Source organism: Tympanuchus pallidicinctus, unplaced genomic scaffold (genome assembly GCF_026119805.1).
Source record: "Tympanuchus pallidicinctus isolate F22 unplaced genomic scaffold, pur_lepc_1.0 scaffold1, whole genome shotgun sequence".
Lineage (NCBI taxonomy): Eukaryota > Metazoa > Chordata > Aves > Galliformes > Phasianidae > Tympanuchus > Tympanuchus pallidicinctus.
In genome coordinates, this window is record NW_026294618.1 from 78,883,407 (window position 1) to 78,893,667 (window position 10,261).

A 10,261-nucleotide genomic window follows, 5' to 3' on the forward strand; every position below is an offset into this window, starting at 1 on the left:
CTGCCTGCACTTGAGAAGTTTTCACCGAGAAAAACAGACCCATTCTATGCTGCCAGGGCAAGAAATGGGCAGTCAGAAAACTAGAAACTAACCTCCCATAGAGTTATAGTGAAGGGGAACGCCAGACTTGTAGTTACAAATTCTTGTAAGTTTGAAAATAATGGAAATGCTAGGTGCTGAAAGTGGCTTAATTGCTCAAGAAACATGGAGATTGCTGGCCCAAATGGTGTAGCTGATGCTCCCAAGCAACTTGTTCTTGCGTTCTTCAGCCAAAATAAATTAGGGGCTGGGGGCGAAAGTCAGAAAATGGGTCTACTGTGCATGTGTTAGCAGATTAACTTCGTGCTTTTGGAAGGGAAACAAATGATGAACTCAGGAATAAGCAACAGTAGAAAGGAGGTCTGTGACTGAAATGCTCAAGTCATGTCCAGTGACATTGTGGTAACTGAAGTGATGAGCAGCCTGACTGCAGTAGCTGGCACTACTTTCCTCTTTTTCATCACACCTTGGCTTTAGTTTGAATCTCATCTCAACAGTACTATCCTCTCCCACTAGTAAAACAAAGGGGAGTGCAGTTCTTCATGCTACCTGCCTTGTGCTGATTGTAGCCACACTGAGAGAGGATTTCTTAATTTTTCTGTCAGCTTCTTAGGTGTGGCTCCTTTCTTCCAGGAAGGAGACTGAAAGCCAGAAACCAGCCCACATCTTAACACTCTTAGACCAACGAAGGAAGACTACAGCTGAACTATTCAATTGTGAGCTACTGCAGCACAGGTAAGTCTAGCCTGAGCTGTTTTACTTACTTCCCTATCATTGCTGGAGCCTCCCTGCTCACAGAGATGCTGACTGCAGTCAGAACTGCTGTCCCAGAGCAACTCAAGCAGAAGGGTGATAAAACAAACAGAAAGAAGGTGTGATAGCATAGGGACATATATATTTCTGACGTACAGGAGAACGGCCAGTGAGGTGAGATAGCAACTTGACCAAATGGAAAGAGAGGGATCAATCTGGAACATGACAAGGAAACGAATATGGTTAAATATGATAATGTTTCTTAAAAATCCGCAGTGTAGCTGAAGTCCCTTTTGGGCTATGGAAAAGCTGCCCAAGACAGGTCACCTATCCTGAAACACTTGGAAATATGACAGCACAAAAGTGCAAAGAGTTATGCTGTCAGTCTAGACAAGATAAATCACGGCACAAGGACCCCACAACACTCTCCCATTACATAAGTAGGCTCAAACATAGGATACCATTCAAAACCAACATCAATTTAATTCTTCCCTCTTCAGGACAGGAACAGAGCAGACAGTCCTGGAGTTACATGAGCAAGCATAAAGAGGGGTAAGGTACTAACCGAGCTAGGAAATCCCAGCTAAACATGCAGGCAGTAGAGCCACACTACTCAAGACAGCCCACATCTGGGTGGGTGGAAGAGCGTCGTCCTCCTGAGTCATGGAGGTGCTGTCCACACAGCTGTGCAGAACTGCAACCCAAAGGACAGGTCCAGGAAGGCAAAACAAAACTCTTATCTCTGTTGTTCCGTTCCTTTCCTAAGAGGCAGCAGGCTACTACAGCCCTATGCAGCCCTGAAACTAGTGAAGGAAGCAAGTCCGAGACTGTGCAATTACAGGGTCAATGCATTGGCTTTGGCTGTTGTATTTAATACAGCATTGGAAACAACTGGAATGTCTCTGGCAACTCTCTGAAAGGGTGGCATGTTGGGTCCTTCCAGTGTGTCCAGGATACCTGCAGGAAACAGGAGGAAGAGGAGAGTGGCAAGAATTAGTTCAGAAGCAGGTAGTGTGTTTCTTCTTGTTTTTCTGTCTGGCATTGAATGGCAGAACCCAGGACTTGGAGGCAATGGGAGGAGACGTCTTGCCCCTCAAGAATAAGCAGCAATAAACACCTCCATCTGGAGACCACAGCACGCAGATCAGAGTTTATCCTTGGGGCAGGGCAGTGCAGATCTTTTCTCTCTGAGGGTGCTAAATCCAGCCCCTTGTCATTTGACCTGAGCAAAGACGGCTAGGAACTCTCCTCTGCCAAAGCAGCCTGACAGATCATTTCTGCTTCACTCCAGCACATAACCTCCTCTTAGACCAACTGTTTGCTTTCATTTTAAGATATACCTGCAAGGCTTATATCAGGAATTGCAGTTGGAAGTGTGATATGGAATTTTTATCACTGCAATGCAGTATTTGGGAAGGAAGTGCACATGCTGGTGGCACTTCCTGTCAGTTACCCTCTCAAGACTGATAATCAGTCCTGGAGATTCTTGAAGAAAATTGCTTGGAGTATATTCTCCCATATATCATTTGCTGAGACGTTGCATATTAGGGCTGAGAACCTTGGCCACAAATAGGGAGCCAGGAAAGAACAGTGTTTAGCTCTAAAAGGACTTGTGATGCTATGCCAAAATTATGCAATTTCAATTTTTTTTTTTAAAGGAGACTAATAGTTTGTTAAAAGAAAAACAACAAAACACAAAGACCACTGAATCTGTATAGCCTGGTAGAAAGTACTGACTGCAGAGGATGCAGCTTTTGCTGTGCTGTACAACTCAAGATAATAAAGGTGTTAGGTAGAGAAGGAAAGACTTTAATGACATATTTCCTCATCAGAGTAAAGCAGCCTGATTTTAGCAAGGTTCAGGAAGGGACTGGACAATAAAAAAAAGTAGTCACTGCTTTAACAATTGTGGGGAAAGATGAAGCCTGCTTGCAGTTTGTCTTAAGTACTAGTACTGCACACACAGACTACCCCACATTAACATGCTGACCTATTTTGACATCTCCTGCTAACAGTGGTAGTGCTAGTCACTCTTGGGCATGGAACTGGCCCAGATGCCCTTAGGTCAGTTCTAAACTGCCCATCCTTTCTCTCTGAGAAAGGAAAAAGCACCACCTCCTCCTCCCCTACATCTAAGAGGCACGGCCATCGTGTTTCCCTTGCTTACCTTCTACCACCTTGTGATAAGCAAAGTGCAGATAGAGCAGGAAAAGCATATGCAGAGCAGCAAGAGTTCCACAGAGGATGAGCCGCTGGGTATGCCCCACCGTGCGTGACACCAACACAGCCACCTAGGAGAGAAGTGGAGACTAAGAGACTGGATAACTGCAACATCAGCCTCTGGCACTGCATTCAGGAGCACACAGGAGGATGGTTTAAATAGTGAGAGCTGGTAGAAACACCACTCAGAGCCTTTCTCACAGGTGGCACCAAGAAATTCTGAGTAATCTGACTTTGTTTTGGGTAGACGAATCTTGCCCAGTTTCACCAAGTGTTCAGGAGGCTCAGGCAAGTTTCTCTGGAGCAGCAGGGGACATAAGACAGCAGGCTTATTGCACCTGTCAGAATGGGTGAGGACAGTCAGCCAGGCCACACACTAGTAGCCATATGACCCAGAAGCATCAGGCTGTTCTTTAAGCACCTTACCCAGCTGTGGAATCACTTGCCTAGCCCAAGGAACAGAAAGTAAGAAACACTTTCCTCCTCTCTGCACTGCCTGTCACTTACCATTCGAAGTGTAGAAAGTCCACCAACGACTAACCAGAAAATATAAAAGAGGGAATGGAAGTGGATATTATAGGTGACAAGCAGAGTGATGCAGTGTCCAAAAAGGCCATAGCCCTGACAAAACAAAAACATCCATGTTACAGTTGTCACCTGCACACAAAGGGTCGTTGAGCAATGAGCAGCCTACATTTGCAACGTTTTAGCAAGGCAGTACTTCACAAACCACATGCTCCCAGCTAGAACTCAAACAGCTCTACAGTTTTAACAGCAGCTCACATCCAGCCAATCTGTCTGAAGGATTCACATGATTGTCAGAGATTGCAGCAATCTAGGAAACAGAAGGAAAAAGCTTCTGATCCCAGAAAAATGGAAATCTCCCTAAGTGGGAACCTTGCAAGCAGAAACAGATGCTTTGTGCCATCTCTGGGACACGTCAGGTCCAAAGAGCTTCTTGGATTTCCAAGTTGTCCCGATGCAACAGGATTATGGTCATCTGGGACCACTAATTTACAAAGATGTTTCTAGGAAAAGCTCACAGGTCACCCTCCCTCTGGAACACCCTACAGCCAGCATCCATCCTGGGGCAGCCCCATCCGTACATACCAACAGCGACAGCATCTGCACCATCGTAATTTGGGCATTGCACAGATATGCCAGGAAATAGATGAAAGAGGAGACGCCCAACCAGTAACCAAAGCAGGTGCCAATGGCTGTGCCCATCAGTGTGCCTTCCCTCTGTGGAGACAGCAGCAGTTTGAAGAGAACTCAGAGAAAGGCCTGCCAGCACCTAAGTTCCACTGCAGAGAGTACCCAGAGCTTTCCTAACATAATCACATAGCTAGCTTAACAGCAGGCAGGTTGCCCCATGATCTACACCCCAACTCTCCCAGCAACAGAACATCAGGACTTTCTGATGCAACTTTCCTCCCCTCTCTAAACCAAAAGGTGCTTCTTCAGATCAAATCTGCTTTTTATCAGGATGCTGTTGTGATATGGAAGAGGTTTCCTCTCCCTCTGCAGTGTCATTACGGCTATCCCAAACCCGGTCAAATCGCAAATTAATCACTGAGACTTGCCGTACAATGATAGTGTCCGAGGTCTTCATCCCATGCAAAAGGATGGCCACCAGTGTGAAGACCAGCATGAGGGGTCCATAAAGCTCACCTGCGATCTTCTACATGTAAAGAGAGAGATGGGAAGGTTTGGTTTGTGCTCGTGTCTTCCAGGCTCTCCACCCTGAATGGCATAATGAGCATCTCAAGAGAGTTTTATCACCTGAGGAGCATCAGCAAGGCCACTGCTGACAGAAGCCACACTGAATAGGCTGTGTGGTGAGTCAGAGTGGTGTTAAACAGGATGCAGAAATGGGTGAAGTCTAGAGTTCTAGAACTGTACCAGCGTTAAAAGTAGCAGAAGGGTAGCAGCGTTAAAGGCAGTGCTGGCACAGGCTCCGCAGGGCAGTGGTCACAGCAGCGAGCTTGTTGGAGTTGAAGAAGCATCCAGACAATGGCCTCAGCCATATGGTCTGATTTTTGGGTGGTGCTTTGTGGAGCCAAGAGTTGGGCTTGGTGAGCCTGGTGAGTCCCTTCCAACTTGGGATATTCTATGATTACAGTTCTGTGAGAATGGGGTTTGGAACAACTGTAGGAAAGGATTTACCAATATTTTGAGGGAGGTGAATATCTAACAAACTTGGATCCTTAATAACACAAACTAATTAAATTTGAAGGATCTCTGCTGAACAGTCACTCAGGCCATGGGAGAGAGAACTCACCTGTGGGAAATTGATCATCTTCACGGGAACCATGGACTCCAGCAATCTGCATTACAGCAAATCAGGGAATGGCATCAGGAGAGTTAATAAGATGCTTCAAAAAGCAACAGATCCCGTACACCCACCGCCAACGCTTCCTGCTGTGACTCGTGGGGGACAGAGAGCGTTTTTAAAGGGTTACATGAACTAAGTAAAGGCAACCGTGCCGTGGGGGGCTATAGCTTTGCTGGGAAGGATTCACAAACCCACTCCTGTGGGGGCCAGCCAGCCAGCCAGTTCCAGCCCCGCGTGTTCCCTGCCCACCTGGTGCGCACTTGGACGGGCTCCACGTCGAAGTAGGGTCGTAGGATGTCGATGTTGGCGTAGAGGCTGAAGGCCTTGGAGGCCTGCCTCTTCCCCACCTGCCACATCTGCGGAGAGAAGGGCGCGTGCAGCGGCAGGGCCGGGGACGGCGGGGGCGGTGGCGGGGCGGGAGCACACTCACCTGGTCGGCCACCTGCCGCCCCAGCTGCCCCTGCAGCCCCTTCATGCCCAGGAATTCGCCGTCCTCCTCCCCGCCGGCCCCCGCCTCGCCCTCCGCCTCCTCTTCCTCCTCCTCCTTCATGCGCTGGTGCATCTCGCCCATGTCCTCGAAGCTGGAACCCGACGTGTCATCCATGTTCTCCATGTCGATGACGGCGGAGCCGCCGCCCTGCTCCGGGGCACAGAGCGTCAGCGCCCGCTCGGGCCCCGCTCTCCCCGCCACGGCGCCCGCGCGGGACGGCCCCACCTGCACGTTGTCCTCAAAGCCGCCCCACTCGGCGGGGCCGTTCCTGCCGCCGCCCGGCGCGGACATAATGCCCGGCCCTGCGAGCCGCCGAGCTCGGAGGAAGGAGGGGGACGCGGACGTGACGGTTCCTCGGGCGCCGTGCCGGATCTCGCGAGAGAGCGTGCGAGTGGCGCCTCCATCTTGTGTGCGGCGGCGCGGCGCTGCCGCGCCTGGGCGGGGCCGAACTTCCCGCTTCCGGCGGCGATGGCGGCCAAGCGGAGCACGGACGAGATGCGGGAGCGCGTGGTGCTGGGCGAGTTCGGCGTCCGCAACGTGCGTAGGGCGGCGGGCTGCGGGGCGGCTCCCGCCTCGTCCCCCGCTCCCTCACGGGCTGCGCCTCCCGCAGGTCCACACCACCGATTTCCCCGGCAACTATCCCGGCTACGACGACGCGTGGGACCCGCGGCGCTTCGAGGAGGTGAGTGAGGGCGGCGGCGGCGGCGGCGGCGGCGGCGGAGCCCCGTGGTCGGTTCTGGTGTGACGCGGCGCGGGGCCCGTGCAGGCGTTCCGCGTGGACGTGGTGAGGGAGGAGGACGGCCTGCTGGAGTTCGACATGGTGGGAATCGACGCGGCCATCGCCAACGCCTTCCGCCGCATCCTGCTCGCCGAGGTACCGCGGGGCTGGGGCGGCTCCTGGGGGAAGGAGTGGCGAGAACGGGGCCGGTGCGGGTGGGTGGTCCGTATGTGGGTACTGTGGTAGGCATCTTAGCGCCTTGGTCTCTTGTCTCCCTGAGGTGCCAACGATGGCTGTGGAAAAAGTGTTCGTGTACAACAACACGTCCATCGTGCAGGATGAGATCCTGGCGCACCGCCTGGGCCTTATTCCCATCCGGGCCGACCCTCGACTCTTTGAGTACAGGAACCAAGGTGAGGGTCTTGGGTTAAGCAGCGGTGGTGAGGGTGGAGCCCATAATGAGGATCCAGGGTCACGCCATAGGAGCATGAAGGGACCCCTGAAGACCATCTGGTCCAAGTCTCCTGCAGTGAACAGAGACACCTACAGCTAGATCAGGCGCTCAGAGTGCTGTCCAGCCTTGCTTTGAAAGTCTCCAAGGACAGGGCATCCACTGTATCTTTGGGCAACCTGTTTCAGTTGCCTCACCATCCTCACTTTCACCGTTCTCACTTTATATCTAAAGCAAATCTACCTTCTATAAGGTTTAGCCCATTTTCTCTTGTACTATCACAGCAGATCCTGCTGTAAAGTCTGTCCCTTTCTTTATTGTATGCCTTCTTTAGGTACTGAAAGGCCGCTTCCAGGTCTCATTGCAGCTTTCTCTTCTCCAGGCTGAACAGCCCCAGCTCTTTCAGTCCATCCTCATAGGAGAAATGTTCCATCCCTTGGATCATTTTTGTGGCCCATCTCTGGATATGCTTCAACAGAGCAGAAGTGCAATTCCATAAAGATACTGTTTTGCCCTTTCTAGGAGACGAAGAGGGGACGGAAATTGATACTCTGCAGTTCCAGCTGAAAATAAAATGCAGCCGGAATCCTCAGGCAGCCAAGGAATCATCAGACCCAAATGAACTGTATTTCAATCACAAAGGTGAGAGCTCTTTCTGCTTGTCCTAAAAGTAGGTGCAGCTTTTTGTTTTTTCTCTTGTTCACTTTTTTCTTTCTCTCTCTTGGGATTTAGCCTTGTGAGCAGAGACAGCCAATTCCCTCACAGTATACAGAGCTTACTTTTGCCATCCCCAGTCTCATACAGGTCAGCAACCTATTTTCTGAGGCAGCAGCTGGCTGATGTTTGTGCCTTCTCTTGGCAGTGTACAGTAAGCACATGACATGGGTGCCCTTGGGGAATCAGACAGACCTCTTTCCAGATGCTGACTTCCGACCTGTCCATGATGACATCCTCATAGCACTGCTGCGACCTGGCCAGGAAATAGATGTGCTTATGCATTGTGTCAAGGGCATAGGTGAGTGCTGGGTCTGGGCTTGGGAGCAGGTGTGCTGGTGCTTGCACTTGAGCACAGCTGTGTGACAGGAAACAGTGGAGAACGGGCTTGACCCTGAGGCCTGCTCTCACCCTTAATTCTTAACTCTTTGTACAGGTAAAGATCATGCCAAGTTTTCTCCTGTGGCCACAGCTAGTTATCGACTGCTTCCTGACATTACTCTCCTGCAGCCTATTGAGGATGAGGCAGCTGAGACGTTACAGAAGTGCTTTTCCCCTGGTGTCATCGAGATCCAGAACATCAAAGGTGCTTTCTTCCCAGCTGTAAAGTGCCTTGTTCCTAACAAGTGTTAGCAGAGTCTGAGTAGAGACAATAGAGAGCCAAACCATGTAGGGAAAAAAAACCACACTGTGATGTTGTCTTGCTGATCAGCAACAGTTTGTGCTATTTTGAGCCTGGTTGTATTGGCTGAGCGGCTGTCCCACACAGATGTTTTCAGTGATGAACTGAGATGTCTCTGAAATGCTTAGGTGTGTCATGCCTGTCTGTAGAGCCCCATGGTACTCTTTAGTTGTCTGGGTAGCAAGCTTGTTCTTTGTAGCAGCTGAGCATGGAGAGGACTTGTGTCCTGCCCAGGAGTACATACAAGCTGTGTTTGGCTTGGAACTGTTCAAGAAAATGAATTCTGCCAGGCTGGAGTTTTGTGTTAGGAACATGCTAATTCTTCTATATGTGGCTTTGATGCCTCTCCCGTTTGAGGCTTTTGTGACCCCAAGGTACCCATCTGCTGCCGCTGCCCATCTTGTTTTGTTTTCTCCTTTTAGGAAAAAAGGTGGCAAGAGTAGCCAATGCACGGTTGGACACATTCAGCAGGGAAGTCTTCCGACACGAGGGTCTGAAAAACCTTGTGCGCCTAGCAAGAGTGCGAAATCATTACATCTGTAAGTGGCCCATTTTCTGTAGAACAGAGAGCCCTATTCTGCTTTGTGCAAACAAGCAGGGGCTGGCCAGAATGTGTACTTTGGTCTCAGTTTCCCACTTCTCCCTGGCATCGTTGGTCTTCTTATGTTTGTATTCCTGTGGGGACCCATTGAGATTGTGGTTTTGTGCAGCTTCGGGGTAGGATGTGTTCGTGCTTCTTGATGGCTTATTTCTTCCAGCTGCAAAGGTCTGGCTTGCAGAAGTACAGCACAAGGGAAGATGAGGGGCAAATGCTGGAGCCAGCTGCAGGCTGAAGCTGCGCAGTGGCCGTGCTGACTTGTATCTCTGTGCAGTTTCAGTGGAGTCGACAGGTATCTTGCCTCCAGATGTGCTGGTGACTGAAGCCATCAAGATACTGATGGGAAAGTGTCAGCGTTTCCTGAATGAACTGGACACGGTGCCTATGGAGTGAGCAGGCTGTAGCCAAGAAGCACAACCCTGTGCTGCTGTTTCGGGCTTCCTACTCTGGCCTGCAGGAGTGGTTCTTCTGCCCTAGGCATAAGTTTTGAGATGGATTTGTTAAGAGCCCTGGGACCATCTCTTTCAACTTGTTTTATGTGTGACGAGCCTCAGTGAGGAGATGCACTGAAATAAAAGCTTTCTTTTACCTCTGTCTGCTTCTGTGCAGTTAACAATTGTGAGACTGTAGCATACAAAAAAAAGTGGCAGCAGTTCTGAAGCCGAGTAGTATTTATTTTAGATTGCAGGCAGTGTGTAAAGAATACCAATAAGGCAGTGTAATAAAGCTCTTAGCAGCAGGCCCATGAGAACTTAATAAATCGCTGTCAGTTTATGTCTGTTTTGAAGATGTCTCAGAATAGCTGTGTGGAAGCTGTGTTGTCTTACAGTACTGGGCTTCTGTGTATAGTAGGAATGGTGGGGTTTAAAAACATGCTCTAGAAAAACTGATTGTCCTTGTTATGTATCTCAAGGTAAGGCATTCCTTTCTGGGCATTAGTTTTCACCACCCTCTTCTCTCTTTCAGTGATGGAGTTTTTTGGGGTGTGGTAGAAGGCAAATGTCAATTAAATGCCTCTACCACGGGAAGCCTGGAATAACATGCAAGGTTAGCATTGAGATGAACACTGCTATGGTGGAAGTCTCTGGGCAAGCTGATAATGTCAGAGAACGGCTGTGAGCAATGGTGCATTCCAGCTACTTAAGGTAATCTTCACTACAACACTAGGATCGAGCGTAGCAAATCATACTTTCTACCTGTTTCACTGTGATGTACTTATTCATACTGTATGCATTGCTATCGGTCTTGGGAGTGGCTACGC

The 10,261-nt window shown here is 49.9% G+C and overlaps 2 protein-coding genes across 4 annotated transcripts; one reads left to right on the top strand and one right to left on the bottom strand.

The window, feature by feature from the left end:
* Positions 1-674: 674 nt before the first annotated feature.
* POLR1C (RNA polymerase I and III subunit C) lies at positions 675-9,588 on the top strand. 3 transcript variants are annotated; one of them, XM_052699649.1, is made up of 9 exons: positions 675-774; positions 6,448-6,519; positions 6,604-6,711; positions 6,836-6,968; positions 7,529-7,648; positions 7,869-8,021; positions 8,157-8,306; positions 8,825-8,941; positions 9,275-9,588. In XM_052699649.1, exons 3-9 carry the CDS (start codon positions 6,655-6,657, stop codon positions 9,391-9,393), a joined length of 849 nt encoding a protein of 282 aa, XP_052555609.1. In that variant the 5' UTR covers positions 675-774; positions 6,448-6,519; positions 6,604-6,654; the 3' UTR covers positions 9,394-9,588. The 3 variants fall into 3 exon arrangements, with proteins under 3 accessions (XP_052555609.1, XP_052555590.1, XP_052555599.1); XM_052699630.1 differs by lacking the exon at positions 675-774 and adding an exon at positions 6,237-6,374; XM_052699639.1 differs by lacking the exon at positions 675-774 and adding an exon at positions 6,237-6,374 and having other exon boundaries at positions 9,161-9,279.
* YIPF3 (Yip1 domain family member 3) lies at positions 1,256-6,204 on the bottom strand. The gene is made up of 9 exons (XM_052699662.1): positions 6,063-6,204; positions 5,778-5,984; positions 5,597-5,703; positions 5,294-5,339; positions 4,601-4,693; positions 4,123-4,254; positions 3,520-3,633; positions 2,960-3,083; positions 1,256-1,749 (listed from the first exon to the last, which is right to left on the bottom strand). The coding sequence occupies exons 1-9, from the start codon at positions 6,126-6,128 to the stop codon at positions 1,628-1,630; spliced, it is 1,011 nt and encodes a 336-aa protein (XP_052555622.1). The 5' UTR covers positions 6,129-6,204; the 3' UTR covers positions 1,256-1,627.
* Positions 9,589-10,261: the final 673 nt, after the last annotated feature.

What these genes read in the sequence shown, in the direction of transcription:
- YIPF3 (XM_052699662.1), bottom strand. Translation starts at nt 6,128, where the DNA reads ATGTCCGCGCCGGGCGGCGGCAGGAACGGCCCCGCCGAGTGGGGCGGC. An exon ending in CCCGTCCAAGTGCGCACCAG is followed by an intron (nt 5,340 to 5,596) that starts GTGGGCAGGGAA and finishes GCTGTAATGCAG; the next exon opens with ATTGCTGGAGTCCATGGTTC. An exon ending in AGATGATCAATTTCCCACAG is followed by an intron (nt 4,694 to 5,293) that starts GTGAGTTCTCTC and finishes CTTTACATGTAG; the next exon opens with AAGATCGCAGGTGAGCTTTA.
- POLR1C (XM_052699630.1), top strand. Translation starts at nt 6,306, where the DNA reads ATGGCGGCCAAGCGGAGCACGGACGAGATGCGGGAGCGCGTGGTGCTG. An exon ending in ACCCGCGGCGCTTCGAGGAG is followed by an intron (nt 6,520 to 6,603) that starts GTGAGTGAGGGC and finishes GGGCCCGTGCAG; the next exon opens with GCGTTCCGCGTGGACGTGGT. An exon ending in CGAGATCCAGAACATCAAAG is followed by an intron (nt 8,307 to 8,824) that starts GTGCTTTCTTCC and finishes TTCTCCTTTTAG; the next exon opens with GAAAAAAGGTGGCAAGAGTA.